This window comes from Zerene cesonia, chromosome 7, assembly GCF_012273895.1.
Source record: "Zerene cesonia ecotype Mississippi chromosome 7, Zerene_cesonia_1.1, whole genome shotgun sequence".
Taxonomy (NCBI): domain Eukaryota; kingdom Metazoa; phylum Arthropoda; class Insecta; order Lepidoptera; family Pieridae; genus Zerene; species Zerene cesonia.
The window spans coordinates 4207087-4223154 of NC_052108.1; the positions used below are offsets into that span (position 1 = coordinate 4207087).

At 32.4% G+C, this 16068-nt stretch overlaps 2 protein-coding genes across 6 annotated transcripts in view; both read right to left on the reverse strand.

Annotated features, from left to right (window-relative positions):
• LOC119828289 (tubulin polymerization-promoting protein homolog) overlaps positions 1-9268 on the reverse strand; it is a 12271-nt gene extending 3003 nt beyond the window's left edge. The window contains exons 1-3 of the mRNA XM_038350406.1: positions 9118-9268; positions 1900-2040; positions 67-348 (exon numbers count right to left, since the gene is read on the reverse strand). Coding sequence (XP_038206334.1) covers positions 67-348; positions 1900-2037 — 420 coding nt within the window. The 5' untranslated portion in view covers positions 2038-2040; positions 9118-9268. The remainder of the gene's footprint in view (positions 1-66; positions 349-1899; positions 2041-9117) is intronic.
• Positions 9269-13123: 3855 nt separating this feature from the next.
• Positions 13124-15863, reverse strand: LOC119828287 (glycerol-3-phosphate phosphatase). Of its 5 annotated transcripts, none has more exons than XM_038350401.1 (6): positions 15809-15863; positions 15281-15432; positions 14913-15073; positions 14699-14836; positions 14172-14515; positions 13124-13821 (listed from the first exon to the last, which is right to left on the reverse strand). In XM_038350401.1, exons 2-6 carry the CDS (start codon positions 15375-15377, stop codon positions 13653-13655), a joined length of 909 nt encoding a protein of 302 aa, XP_038206329.1. In that variant the 5' UTR covers positions 15378-15432; positions 15809-15863; the 3' UTR covers positions 13124-13652. The 5 variants fall into 5 exon arrangements, with proteins under 5 accessions (XP_038206329.1, XP_038206328.1, XP_038206331.1 ...); XM_038350400.1 differs by lacking the exon at positions 15809-15863 and adding an exon at positions 15626-15802; XM_038350403.1 differs by lacking the exon at positions 15809-15863 and adding an exon at positions 15693-15789.
• Between the last annotated feature and the right edge of the window lie 205 nt (positions 15864-16068).

Genomic DNA, 16068 nt, shown 5'->3' on the forward strand with positions numbered 1-16068 from the left:
AGCTGGCCCAATTCGTGCCGAAGCGTGTTCGACTACCACATACAAATTTACTATATAAAAACTTACATGGGTAGATATGCCGGGTTGTCCACACGTTGTTAGCTTTTTCTTTATTTCTTCTAGTTCTACTTTCTTGCTTTTTGCGAGATCATCAAGGAACTTCTGGTAATCGTCGATGCCTAGTTTTACGGATTTCAATTTTTTGAAGTGGATCGCTGTATCCGTAGTTGTGATTTTCTTCCCATCTATAACTTTTGCTTGTTTCATCCATTTATCGCTTTGAGATAATGTTATTTGCTTTCCATCAGACTTTGGGTCGCCGAATTTTGAAAACATTTTAAAGGCATCCTGAAATTGCAATTAAAAATTGCTACGATCAGTTACCACAAAAAAATTATGACATAATAATACCGTCTACGGTATTATATTATCTGCGATATCGTTAATGCATTATTTTTGTTTTTACACCATAACGGTTGTATTTTTTAACTGACTTCAAAAAAAGAAGAGACTGAATTTTCTCGTATTTGTTACGTTATAACTTATCACTGGTAGAATCGATTTTGATGGTTCTTTTTATTTAAAGGTGCCTCCCAGGTGGTGACTATTGAAATTTGGTCTAGTTCTAACAATTTGAAGGCGGTAATTTTTTTTTATTAAAAATTGCTTTGAAACTCAGAAACAAAATCGGGCTCGTTTTTTACGTCAACAAGATTTGATGAGTTAAGTTAACATTCACCGCTGCCACAAGATAATATAAAATTAACACGAGCAAAATCAGCGGACAAAAATAAGTTTTACATAATAAACACACCTATTTTGTAATAGACATATTTAAAAAGAAATGATATTAAGTAAATATAAACGATATTTTCAGAAGATTGATGGCCACGAAACCTGTGCAACCTTGTTGCATGTTGTTTTATCTAGATAAAGAGCTGGTAAGTACTCATGCACTTCTAACGACTTTTAACACGGCAATGGAATATATTTAGTTTCAGCGTATATTATGTAAAGGAGCAGTGGTTGCTCATTGGTTAAGCCCTGACGAGTGTTTCAGATATCACTTGATTCTTCGATTTATCTACTTATTGTTTATATCATCACTGCTGAAATGGTGAAGCAAAACAACGTAAGGAAACCCTCGTGGATTAGTGGTTGTCGTGATCAGAACCTTCACAGATGGCTATCTAAATAGGGAAACAGGCTTGTTTCCCTGCAGTGGAATCATATATGGGCTGATGACGATGATAAGAAGAAACTTTTATTTTATTTTTATGTAAAATTTTTGCTTACAACTTTTTCCTTTTTTTTCAGTCTAGAAGTATAATTGTATTACACGAATATTCCTTTGAACAGTTTAATGTAATAAATCTGGATAATTTATAAATAGACTCCACATCGAATCAATCAAACCCTAGGCCGTTTAAGTACCTACGACATGCAATTTAAAGCTTCACACTTTTTGTTTTGGTGTAAAGATTCATGGCTGCTACTTATATAAATATTTTTTTCCCAGACCATTCCTAGACCATGACCACCACAGATCATTTAACAATTCTGTACTTAACTTTAAACCATAAAATCTTATCTTACACGTATAAACAACCAGGCACGAAACATTAAAACTAATTTTATTTACGTCTTGTATTATAATATATCTAACATATCCAAACAATTCGGATCCCTAACAGGATTAGTCCATGCACTAACCTTCATCAACAGCGCTTGAATTTTCCTTTGCGTGCCTTTTATTTTAATAATATCCTCCAATAAACATATGTGCATAATGTAACCATTCCAATTATTGACTGTCTACATCACAGTCGCTTTATTACTTAGCTATAAATTCCTTGCAAAGTATGGCGAGTTAAGAATTGAGTTTAATGCTTTCTTTACCTTAAAAGGAATGACATTGTCATCATTCTTTGCAGTAGTTCCGTTGGCTGCGCCCGGTGCTGACCCATTTTCTAGTTTGATGTCCTTCACCTCCTGAGCTACTTGCTCCACCGCCTCCTGCGCTTGTTCAGCCGACATTATCTGAATAAATAGTGACTAACTGGTATAAACATTTCCAATTAGATATTTACGTAAGAATCTTATTCTAACGTATGGCTATTTACCTATGTATTTTTGTTTTATTAAACGTTAGGTTCTCACTGACTTTAATAGACTTAACAAATAATAACTACATCCTAACATATAAAACGCAAAGATGACTGACTGATCTATTAACACACATCCCAAACTGCTGGACCGATCAGGCTAAAATTTGACATACTAATAGACAATATGATATCATATAAAGTTTGTACCATGAAAATTTATTTCACACAACAGTTAGTCAACATATAATCGGGTACCAAATATGTCTCTTATAAATCTATTTTAATAATATGCATTAAAAGGTACTTACGAGGTAGGTATTAACTACCTACTTATAGATATTTAGCATGTCTGCATACTTCTGTTATTACATCTGACTCGCGCAAAACCGCGTAAAAACTAGATACGAATGATAATTATTACAATGTCAAGGTGATGTCATACAATAACGGACAAATTAATCTTAAAACTTTGCACATCAATTCGTGTTATGCCGTGTTTTAGCTAAAGTTGGCAATTACATCACCGACCTTGTAGGCAAAACGATTTATCTATATCCGTAAATATCAGCTGAGTTTCTTTTACAATGTATTCTCTTTTTATGCGAAATATACTAAACAACTTATCATGTCGAGTAATGCATAGCCAGTTTCGAGTCACTTCAAATTTTATAAATTTGGATAGATGGCACTATATTTTTAAATGTGACTTGTAAAATGCTTGTTTATGAAAAAATAGACGCCACTTACTGTTTTTCATTTCAATTTCCTTGGACCACGCGGGTCCGCCGCAGCCGCGGCGAGAAAACCTAGCGGCTATCTATGATTATAATACTCATACGACAATATAATATTTATGATAAGGCTATAATGCATAGGTATTCTTAATTCATGATATATTCTTATCTTTGTTTATTGAACGTGGAAATGACATCATTTTTGTATGTCGACCTTGACTAAAACAGTACGCCAATTTTTGTATATAATCTATGACCTAACTAATTCTAGACTGCGGGGGCCGCCTTACCTAATTTAAAATAACTTAGAATATAGCCAGTAATGTTTCAGTGGGTGTAAAATCATAGCAATTTTTAGAATAAATAATGACTGGCAGAATATCGCACTTGCTTCAAGCAAATATGCATCAATGTACGCAACTACTGAAATAATACCTATATCTACCAAAATCAATGAAATTATGTTTTCAGCTTAACGAGATCCTATATCATATATACATAAGTATTTTTTTACAATACCTATACCTAGTATATGAATAACAATTATAAACATAATAAATTTAGCTGTACTATCTATTGAATAATGAAACGCAAACCATGTATATTTAGGTCACTATTATTTATAAATAGACGACTGAGAATCGACAACACATGAAAACAGCAAATCATTTTCGATTAATTTCTACAAAATGAATTATTTGGCAAACCTACAAATTCTGACAATAATATTGTTGATTCGTTTATCGTAATTAAAATGGCGAACGAGCTGTCGCATCGCGTATATACTTATTTAAAAATGGTGCAAAATACCTGCGTATAAATTTTACCACGGAAAGTGTAATAGAGGATCTGGGGGAATATACAGAATTCAAGTCATATCTACCAATGACTTAGATATGCACATGTTCTTGTTCTATGTTTGTCTTTCAATTTTATAGTATTTTTGTAACATCTAGCATCTAGGATAGTATGAAGGCTAGAGTAAGCTAAACATCCGGTCAAATCCACTTGTAACAGCTGGTAATTTCCTGCTAACTAAAAAAATAAAGAAGTTGCATACAAACTACCAACCGGGTTTTATGTCGCCTCTTCACCATTGAATCTACTTTCCGAACAGGTGGTAAATAATAAATGATGTATTTTGACGATTCAAAAGCTTATCTTAAAGAAGTCTGGTTACATATACATACGTGTTGAGTGTGAGTGGCGGCTGCCGATCGATGAGATCCCTCTTCACCATTATTACCATTTATCCCGCTCTAATGCAGAATTCTTTCTAATAAGTCGTCAACTAACTTTCAACATTTAAACATTTATTTATTTATAGCCACATTATAAACAAATTTACAAATAAAGAGACACGACGTTTGGCTAAACTAGGTACTAGACCTGTGCTATAAAAACTATACCTAAACACTTTTAGTTTTAAGTTAGCAACACATTTATAAATGCAAACTCTTATACTAATACTTTGCGTCTAGGACACCTTAAACACAGCACTACTGCAAAATATTTTTCAAAGGACATCGAGAATATATTTAACCCTGCTTTTATCTATATTTATAAAAATTAATCGCCAAAAGTGTTGTTAAACATAAAGCTCGATAACATCTCGAACAATTCGGCAATTTTTTTAAAGGTTTTGTTAAGGTTTCTATGGAGAGAAAAAACGTGCCAAGGGTGCCGGGGTGGACTGCAAAAATGAAGGATTATATAGGTCTACCCAATAAATACAGAATTATCATGCACATTTGTGAGAGCGGATTGGAAGCACAAGCGACAACACATTGTATTATATATTACTAGCTGAGCCCCGCAGTTTCACCCGCGTTAGTCCGTATCCCGTAGGAATATCGGAATAAAAAGTTGCCTATATGTTATTCCAGTTGTCCAGCTATCTACGTACCAAATTTCATTGCAATCAATCCTTACAAACTTTCGCATTTATAATATTTGTAGGATAGGATGTAGTAATAAAAGCCCACCCATATTCAAAATGCGTCATGGCTTTTCTTCGTTGCCACAACGCGTCTGAGCGTTTTTATTAGGGCCGTAACACGAATTTCTCGATGTGAATCTTTTACATGACCACAACGCATTGTGAGCTATTTTTTAACTCAACGAGCGGTCGGTGAGCTTATATAGAATAGACATTATATTTATATAGCTTTATTTACAATGTTTATTATATTTATATAGCTTTCAGTGCCGATATTTGTAATGGATTTAAATTATTGTCTTTTTTTACCTTTTCAATTGTTTTATACGCAAAGTATATTGTTATACAATTATTAATATCACTGGTATTTATATTCTAACTAGCTGCACGCCCCGGCTCCGCCCGGGTTGTCATTTTAAATGACTCATTTATCGTAATTAAAATTATTTAAACTATCCTATCTCTCAAGTTGGATCGAACTGCACATGGTGTGCGAATTTTATTATAATCGGTTAAGTGGTTTAGGAGTCCATTGAGGACAAACATTGTGACACGAGATTTATATATATTAAGATTAGCGTCGGCTCTAGGGTAAAGCGGGTAGAGCTGGTCATTTATTTCAAAGGGCGCCAAGATGGATAACGCAAAAGACGTTTGATTCAAAAACATACATTTTTATTTTTAATTTTTATAGCATTGAAATGCTTTATGGATGAGAAATTTTGAAGGAATAGAAAAAAATTGATCACGAGGCAGGATTCGAGGCACATAAAACCGAAAGAGTAGAAGAAATTCGATTATGTGGCGGGATCACTGGTGGCTGATAGGCAGGCGTTGCTACGGTATGGTAAAAAGACGCGGATTCGAATCCCGCTTTGTGATAATTTTTTTTTGTATTCTTTCAAAATTTCTTATCATCATACATTTTGTTAATGATGTTCATTTGATTATTAAATAGCAAATAGTCATGAAATTAAAATACCAGCTACCTACTATGAATAAATTTTTTAAATTATGATAAACCAAAACGATATGAACGGCAAGATCAAATGCCGTCATTAGCTTTCGTCTCTAATGCGAGCTACGGCCGGCTCTGAATTAAATTGTGGTATGTAAGTGCTAATCGTGAATTTTATTCAAGTACATCATCATCATCATCATCATCAGCCCATATATGTTCCCACTGCTGGGACACAGGCCTCCTATGAGGGTTCAGGCCATAATCCACCACGCTGGCCAAGTGCGGGTTGGCAGATGTCACATGTCGTCGAACTTTTTAATTCTTGGACATGCCGGTTTCCTCACGATGTTTTCCTTCACCGTTTAAGCAGTGGTGATGTTATCCACATGCGCAGATAAATTGAAAAATCAATTAATTTCCTGCACGCTCGCCCGGTCTCGAACCCCGACTTATCGATTTTGAAGTCCGAGGTTCTCACCACTGAGCCAATTCAAGTACAGTTACAATTAATAATAATTAATCATGGGGGTAGGTACAGATATCTAAATTAAAACTTTATTGTCAAACCGTGCTGAAGTAGTACTAGTATCACTGTCTTCATTTATTCTGCGTATCAGTCATTCTATGGAACAATGTGGCATAAATATTAATAATAATAAATGCATACCTTAACTAACGTACCTATACTTTTGACATAACAAGAACTACAATATCTGAAACGGTGCTTGAATGATAATATGGTAAGATCATAATACAATAATAAAAAAAACATGAATACGTAGTCCATAAATCCTAGTCATCAATGTGCTTTATGAAAACAGCTCTCAAGCACGACCCATATTCGTGGATACATTCATTGAAATCAGGGCATCATAGTAGTGTAGCTATAACTAAGACATCTTACATTACCCATGCACCTATTTTGACTGCGCATTTATAAATGATCTAGTGCGATCATTTCTAAAATTGTTAACAAGATTAAGATACTGGTATATATCCGTTATTAGGTAGATAATTAATGACTATACTCTATAGGGACTAGATATATTATTATGTTTTACTTTTTTTACACTACCTGGCAGAAAACGCTTTTGATCGATGAGGCCGCTTAATTTTGCAAATCATGTATTACGTAATGTTTGGTTTTTTGTTTTTATCCCTGTGTTTATTATTACTATTGACTATCGAGTACGACGACTTTAGTAAATTCCGTAAACAACTTATAAATTATTATTGTTCTACTAATGAGCCCGTATATTACTAAACTGCTTTGCATCACAATATTTGTCTATAGTAAAATATTTCTTTTCATTATGTAGAAGCACGTAACCCATTGAAAGCATGACGTCAGATACAACCATAGATGCATAAATCTTGCCATGACTCATCTCATTCATATATATAAATAACACTTCCAATATGGGAACTTATTTAAATTTTGTTTTGTGTTTGACATCGATGTGGTTAACAGTTTTTAATACACTTTTCTAACTACGTATAATAATTATGGTGAACGTTCATATTATTATCAACACAATGCCATACGATAACCTATTTGCCATACGTTTAATTTTCAACCCACAATGTGTAATATAGAATGCACAAATATAAAACGCAAATAACGTACTTTCCTCGTAATGAAAACACTTGTGTCAGTTACAACTTAACTTAACACCTGCTAGCAATAGCCAAAGCCTCATTAAAATCATTCCAGCCTTTTCGGAAATTGGCTGTTATTACTTATTATCAGATCGATACCTACAGATCTTCTTCAAAAGAAGCAGTCAAATTCAATTTTGGATGCAAAATAGTTATTCGTAATTTGTTTTTTGTCAACTTTTTATCCTTGCCCAACGAATTACTTAAATTCTATCAGAATAGGTACTTATTTTAAGGTGATTACCTACTTGTACGTTTATAATAATTTTATCCGAAGTGTATTTGTGGGTATAAATCAATAGAAATTTAAAATCTTTGGTATAAGTTATAAAATACCAACAATGACGATAAATTGGTAAAAAACGACATGGCGGGAAACGATGAAAGTGAATAGACACGAGTAAAAACTGATAGATGCTAACGGCCTCCCAAGTTTCTAACATAACCTTTTTACTATCATTGAGATATTAATCTAAGTATTAATTAATAATTCTGTTGCATTATAATAAAACGCACTCACCTAATATTTTTTAACATTATTTCGCTTCTGCAATCCTTTTCGTTAACCCACAGATTTTTAACATATTTATATTATTTAAATAAAGTTAGATTCTTATCATTGCTCTATGTATAGAGTGTGAGTCAGAAAATATATTTTCACTAGAATAAGGTACTACCTACTTAGGTAGAAACTTATATATTAATCAATAACAGGTAGGATAAATGAAACTGTACTATACCTACAAACTACACAAATACCTACGTCCTATTATAGACTCCTCTTGGCTCTAGGCTGTGTCTTAGAAATTTGTTAAAATAGAAAAACATAACAATGCAAAATAAATTAGTTAAACAAATATTTATGTCATAGATTTCTGTTGAAGGATTACGGTTTGACCTTCGTATTGTGATTAGCATCTTGTGGCGTAATATACCTAATGATGCGCATAGACAAATTCATACATAGAAGACATCTATTAAAAGTAGATACAGTAAACATTGCCGTGTTACCTTGAAAATAAATTGTTTTTAAGGAAAGATACCAGTGTTTTGTTATTCAATTTTGAAGGACGGTGCAACCAAGTGAAATTATTATCTTATCAAAAATTGCATGTGTTTTTCTCATATCAGGTTGTTATCATAAAGTTTAACATTCACTCAAATCCAATTTCCTATTGATAAAGTTTCGTAATACGTGTTATATTAAGCTGATCATAACGTGTTTCGTAAACCATTTTCATGGTTCGCTCTATTCTCAAGTGGTTAGGGCGAGATAGGGCAGTCAGTGACTTGAATTACGGTTACACCCTTCCTAAACTGACGTCATTTATTGTTATACTCGTAAATTGTACGTAAATAGTGAAAAAAAGTCTACTTAATATAATAATATTAATTAATTACAGTAAAACATGTTTTATTAGAGAGCTAGAGCCCTTCGCTAGGCTTATATTCAGTTTAGCCTACTCTCAGCAGCATTTTTAGTGAAATTTAATTTCATCTTTTACATTTACGTACTCTTACAGCGCGACTTACAAGTGATTTGATAGTTGTGAATATTTGCCAAATTTTTCGCACTACCGCACCACCGTGATTTAGAAATGATTTCATTAAATCTGGGATGAATTAGGGTGACAGCTTTGTTTTCTCAAAGCAGAAGATTTCGTTTAGCACAATTTTACAAAATATATAAATTAATGCCAAAAAAACGAAACTCACATATAAATTAGTATTCTTTTATGATGAGGTCACACGCACTAACACCGACGTGTGGCACACGGCAGTTTCTATTCACGGTTCAACCGACACTGTTTTGTTGACAAGCAACCATTGAGCGCTCTGCAAACTGAGCATGCGTGTTTTATGACGCTTCCTCCGCTTCCTACTTCCCAGATTTGGGGCTCATCTTTGTAATGTAAACCCTCTTTTACACTACTGTTTCTGGAACACAACTCTGTGAATGGCTTAGTGGCTGCTTAAATGACATGTCGTATGTTCTTGAGACTAGGAGCGATGTGTTAATTAAAATAAGTTCAAAAAATGTTGCGCTCTATCTTCCTAGTCTTCTATCTATCTTCTATCTTCGTGTACCCATTAACCCTTTAACATTTTTACTTTTTATTATAATAGAAAAATACAGCAAGCTTTGTAATGCATATTAGTAAATATATGGAATCTATTTATTTATTCTTTGTAAATATAAATTTAATATCATTTATATATTTTATGAATCATAACAAAAAACAAAAATAAAGTTTTATCATAAATACAACTACAAATAATTTTCATTTACAAGTGATACATTTTTAAGTATAACAAATATTTAATCAATATTTATCAGGAGTTTTGTGATTAGATTGACCACCCAGCAATAATTGCCCCTCCGTATTAGCGGGGAAGCGCCCATTTTCAGTAGTTCCCTTGACTTGTTACGCTTGGATCGCCAAAATGGTCTTATAAGTGGTAAAAATATATAGCAAATAACACTTATATAATTTTATTTTTTTTATGTCGGCCATGGAGCTGCTGAATCGCCTGATGATAAGTACTACCACCGCCCATGAATATTTGGAGAGGCGGAAGGTCGTTTGCAGACCTTACATCTGCAAATGGATTACCGGCTAAATGGGGAAGGATGAAGAAAGGATTGACGAGAGGAAAAAAGGAAAGGAAGGGTATGGAAAAGGATACAGGCCTTCGGCTCGGCCCACTCTTCGAACGAAAAACGCTGCTGTTATATTAGTCAATCTTCTATGGTTGTAACCATACCACCGGGTAAGGTACCAACCTTACCCGGTATGAGCTGGTCCAAACCGTGCGGAAGCGTGCTCGACTCTAAAATATGTGTCAATTAATAAATCTAGTAGCGCTGTATGTAAAGCTTCCCCTGCTTGCCGTTGCTTTATTTACAGAGAGTGATCATTTTTACATAGAGGCCCGTGTGTCACATAAACGATTGCCAGCATCCATCCTTATAAATTATAGAAAACTTTATAGAATTCGGTTGCGGTAGTCATGACTATTGACCTACGTTGAAAAGTATTTTATGAATTGTATGTCCATGTTTAATGCCTTGTTTCTATTAATGTCGACTACTTATTAAAATGCTGTTACATTACTTACACGATACGCGGCTTATCTGCATACTGGTGGCGGTAGATATATAACAATTTATCTTATATACTTACGTAGTTATAGCGGAATTTATTTATTTATGTACACATTACCATTTATGACTAAACGAAGGAAAAATATTTTGATAATTCCTAAAATACATTATATATATATATCGATTGATACAACATTGTATGGGCGGATTAATGTGGATTACTGTATATACTTCTTCCGTACCGTACCTTACCGTACGAAATTACAACTTTATAACATCAACACTTTTGGAAGTAAATCGCGGACATACAGACAGGGATATGGCAAAACTATAAGTGAACCTACCTTGTTGACTACGAAACCCTAAAAACAGGTAATGTCCACACACACACCATGCTCCTAGAATCCAGATGTACCTTATCATGTTATTGTAAGTGGCCGTATTGGCAAAATATTAAATAGTACATTATATATTTACATTAATAGTTTATTAAGCGGAGTGGTAATATATTATATTGCACGAAATACATGGTAGGTATTACAAATTGTTACGAACGATCGAACTCATAATAATCATCTAAGTGATGCAATTTTTATGAGTTCGATACTTTTATTGAAACTAAATTTAAAATTACTTTGACTGAATAGGCCGCCGGTGCCAGAGCTATCACCAGCATTTTCGATTTTGTCATTACATTATTAGACATCAAATCCCTTTTTTGTTTGTAGAATCATCTCCCGGTTACTTCGTCAATCCTTTTCTCATCCCTTCTCCCTAAAATGCGGGAAACGTATTTAAAGAGGCCTTACGTCTTCGTTCATGGATATAGATATATAGAACGGACAATATTTTATTGGCGGTTTTTGTTTCTTATCTGTGACAGTTTGGTAGAAGAAAAAAAATATGATAAACAATACTTTTATTTCATTTTTCAAGTACATTTGATTTCAATTGCTTATTAAGAGATCTTAGAAGTATAAATAAATCTCACCCAAATAAATCCTTTACGCCTACATATACTCTACTTGGGCAAGAGGTCCCATTGCCTACAAAATTTTTGAAGTACCAAAAATTTTCAGTAGATGGCGTTATATACATATATCGATTTGATATTGAGCTTTTTAATAAATAAATAAATTGGCGCGTCTCTACATACATATTTTTTATTTTTTATAAATAATTCATATTTTTGTCAAAAATGCGAAAGTAGTGTGTATGTCGGTTGCGCTTTAACACCAAAATTACTAAGCGGATTAAAATTAAATTTAATACACAGATAGTCTTGACTCTAGAGCAGCTTGACACAGTCAATTTTAAATTAAGTAGGAATGAATAGTTTTATGGAGGTATCGTCATTTTTGGAACAAGAAGCTTTAATTGTTTTTTAGACTTTTGATTCAATATAAATAAACTAAAGATCCAAAGATTGTTTGGAATTGTGTGTGAATGTACTACAAATATGGAAAAAAATTTTAAATGTGTCTCATATATAAAATAAAAAAAGAAAGACACTGTCGCACACGGACAAACAATTATGTTTTCCTATAACTATGTGGGAAAAGCCAGTTAAAAAAATATGTTAAGAAATAAATTCCTCACTTGTTATTATTTCCAAATCAATTATAATCATATTTTCACAAAATCAACCTTAACGCCGTATACTTAAAATTTATCACTCGAGCTTACAGCACACTAATTTTGTTCAGTTTTAAAAATTTGAAGATTTCTCTTATACTATATCTAATAATTAGAAGTTTGTTTTGTTACACATCAATATCGGCATATTGAAATGTGAACTGTTGTCTGTTACAAAAATTTTAAGTACAGCAAAGCTTGTACCATTAAGCTAATATTACCAAGCCGCTGAGTAAGATCATGATATTACCAGCTATTATATTATTTATTGTGATGAAAATATTCAAGAGCGGATAATACCCCGGAAGTATATGAGATTAAATCCACGAAAATAAATAAATAACTACAGTTGTGCGTGCCTCGCTTCATTGAGCTCGCTTGTTAATGCGTAATTAATAATTTTCACTCAATTCTTAATCCAAACAGAAAAATTAAAACATATCAGGTAGACTAAAGTCGCAATGGGTCCTCAAATGTAATGAAAAAAAAACAACGCTTATCAATCTTATTTTTTCTTAAATATAATATTATGCACAATTAAAGACGAACGAGTTAAGTCGAATGTGAATGAATAATATATTTCGATGCTCGTGGCGCCAATTGTATTCCGGTAGTATAAAGTAGCGATATCTAGCTGTGTATATTGGTATTTTTACGGCGACATCTACCTGCCATCTATTGGGCCCAAATGTAAGGTTCGTGCGACTGAAGAAATTGATAATTTTATTTGAGCCAAAATCATTTTATGGGATGGGGCATCTGTACTAGTGTAGTATTATCTATGACATGGATGTTCAACGCCTTGATTAAAGTACAGATTATACTAGAACACATTTCACGTTTTTTTAAAGCTCTTTATCTATATATATATATATATTTTACATTAAGGATACAATATTACTAGCTATTTGTTATAAATTAGCAGTATATATATAGTGAAATAATGTTTTTAATTATTTCTATCCATTTTCGGCTACATTTTTATTCAAATTTAAAAGTGCAGATATATATTGAAAGATCGAAATTATTGCAAATATCATTATTTATAATTTACGATACACATAGCTTTAGCAAATACAAATAACTTTATAAGTGATTCTAAAAACACATCTACACATTAATGTTTGATTTCTATATTATTTTCTTTTACATAATCTCTTACTATACATATAATATTTATTGTCAATGGTATCGTAATTACTTGACAAAAATATGCAAGTCCTTTTTACAGTGACAATATTTTCTATGTTGTTTAATTCCCCAGAAAAAAAACTTAAGAAGTTTTTAACAGAGCTAAATAATGTGTGTACAGAAAAAGAAGAATAAGACTGGGTGTATTAAAATGGTTGCATTAGAGTTACAAATCAAATCTTAGGTCTTTATCACACTGTGATTGTGGCAATATAATTGCATTAAATAGATACAAACTATAAATATTGTATATCACAAAGTTTGTACAATTGACCTATGATTATGCTTAAAGCATTTTACTATTTAAACAATAATTATACTATGACACTAAGTTCAATAGGCTACCTAGTTTAGGCAGTACTACATCAGGCAATGGATCCTTTCTTTCACTCCTCATTTTTTCCAAGTCCTTTGTGGAAGTTACTCCTGTTAACACAAGCAGTGTTTGGAAACCACACCTCACACCAAATTCAATGTCAGTGTTACATCTGAAACAATTTTGTGAGTATGAAAATTTTCCTGTCTAGTTTATAACCGGGTAATTTTATTTGGAATAAGTAATCCCTATTAAGTAATGTGGTAATAAAAACATTATATATTGGTCTTATATATAATTAAAAAAATAGTTATAAAAAAGAGTATTTATCTAATTATAAAACTAAACAAAGGAATACCAATATTGTGATAAAACACGCAGCTATGATAAACAAAATTCAAGATGAAATAATTCTAATGAAAATAATATTTTTCAATTCATTTTGTAAGATTATTGACAAATGAACATAATAAAGAAAAATATATAATAGTATTTTAATAAGGAACAAATTGATAGAGTTACCTATCGCCAATCATCAAAGTTCTTGCAGGGTCTAGTCCAAAAGACTCTAGAAATTTCCGCACATAATCATTTGGCTTTCCAAGCACAAGAGCTTTTCTTTCTGAGCATGTTTCTACTGCTCTTACCAATGTGCCTGTACCAGGTACAATAATTGTACTAGATTTTGGAAATCTTTCATCTGTGTTTGTTGCCACAAAAAGGCATTCCTCATTTGCCAGATATGATGCTGCCTTCATAAACTTGGGATAGCTAACATGCTCATCAAAACCCACCACAACAGCACCAACTTCTGGATCTAAATCTGCAGTTGTCATTGACTTGAAATCTGGTTTTACATTATCTGGCTGAAATTAAAAGAAAGATAAAGAGAGGTATTAGGATGGTGAGTAATCTCTTCCTATTCGAAACAATTTTTTTTTAATAAATTATGGATACTCCTTGTTGATTAATATAGATTAACCGACATAAATACAATACACTAAAATAGAAGGAGGTCAATTAAAAATGTATATTGTTTGAACACCTACTCCAATTCCTATGTGTCGAATTCCAACAGCTTTCAATTCATCACCAATACCATTTGACCCAATAAGATAAACCTTCTTCTTGAAACCAATGCCTTTTAAATAATGTGCTACTAGGTAGGCTGTTGACAAAATTTCTTCCTGAAATCCCAAGAGTCATGTTTTAATTTTATATTGTGGTTACATTTTAATCAATGAATTTTTTCTTATATTTTACCGGTTCAGCAATAAATCCCAATTCTTGAGCTTTTATAGCGAAATCGGCCCTAACTTTAGTGGAATTATTCGTCACATAGAATACTCTTTTCCCTATTTTCCTAAAATAATTCATCACATCAGCTGATCCAGGAATGGCATTATTGTTTATCCATAACACACCTGCAATTGAAATACGTAATATGTTAGAAAACTAAAACACAGAATAATTACAATCATTAAAAATATTATATTTATGAACATATTCCAGTAAGAGTGTTGGAAGTTTCTTTAAAAAGTCATCATAACACCTGATACTAGAACAATTATAGTTTCCATATATTTTTTTAATACAAGTATTTAATTTTATTTAAATGAAGAAGCACTCACCATCACAGTCAGATAGAACTGTGTCAAATGAATTAAGGAACTCTTGAATTTTATCCTTTGATGCTTCCTCGAGACTAAACACAGCTGATTTGAACATTCTTTTATTTTGCAGGACTGCGTTTTCTTTAATCTTATTCCAACAACAAAACCTACTATTATGATAAATGTTATTTACTTTCAAAAATCGATTGAATAAGCAGCAGATCATTTTTAAATCATAGCTAGGTCATTTGCATTCAATTTCTGACAAAGCGAAAGCAATTGAAAATTAACTTTATTTTTAGGATTCTATTAACTGATCAATGATAAAGAAAAGAGCTGGCTAAACACAACATTTTTATTTACAGTCAATGTAGTGAGTACGTAAATTTGTAGATAGGTTTTGTAAATTCACATACACAAAAATCGTTACATATATAACACGTGTACATAAGATATATATAGCTATTTAATAGCACGGTTTTATGCTACTCTGTATTGAATACGGCATTAAAATTATTTTTTAAATATAACATGGATATTACTTACTTATTATGTCAAATAAATCGGCTACGAAACGTCAAATTGCCATTGATAACGTCACATTTGACCTTTTTGACATTGACCATGCATGCTACAGTTTATTTAAACAAGAGTACTCTGTGTGCTACAACATGAATGCTGAATGAGCATGGACATGCTTTTTCCCTTCGTTGGGGTTTTAATAAGTGGTGAGCCCGAAAACGGGCATCTACTGAGCAGGGCACGAGGAGGATTGCGCAAATGGTAGATACTATCAGTATATAATG

Bases quoted from the DNA above. Each gene is read 5' to 3' on its own strand.
- LOC119828287 (XM_038350399.1), bottom strand. From the start codon at position 15,488: ATGATCTGCTGCTTATTCAATCGATTTTTGAAAGTAAATAACATTTAT. The intron at 15,074-15,280 runs GTGAGTGCTTCT...TTTCAATTGCAG, and splicing joins AGTTCTATCTGACTGTGATG to GTGTGTTATGGATAAACAAT. The intron at 14,516-14,698 runs GTAGGTGTTCAA...TTTTAATTTCAG, and splicing joins TTCGACACATAGGAATTGGA to CCAGATAATGTAAAACCAGA.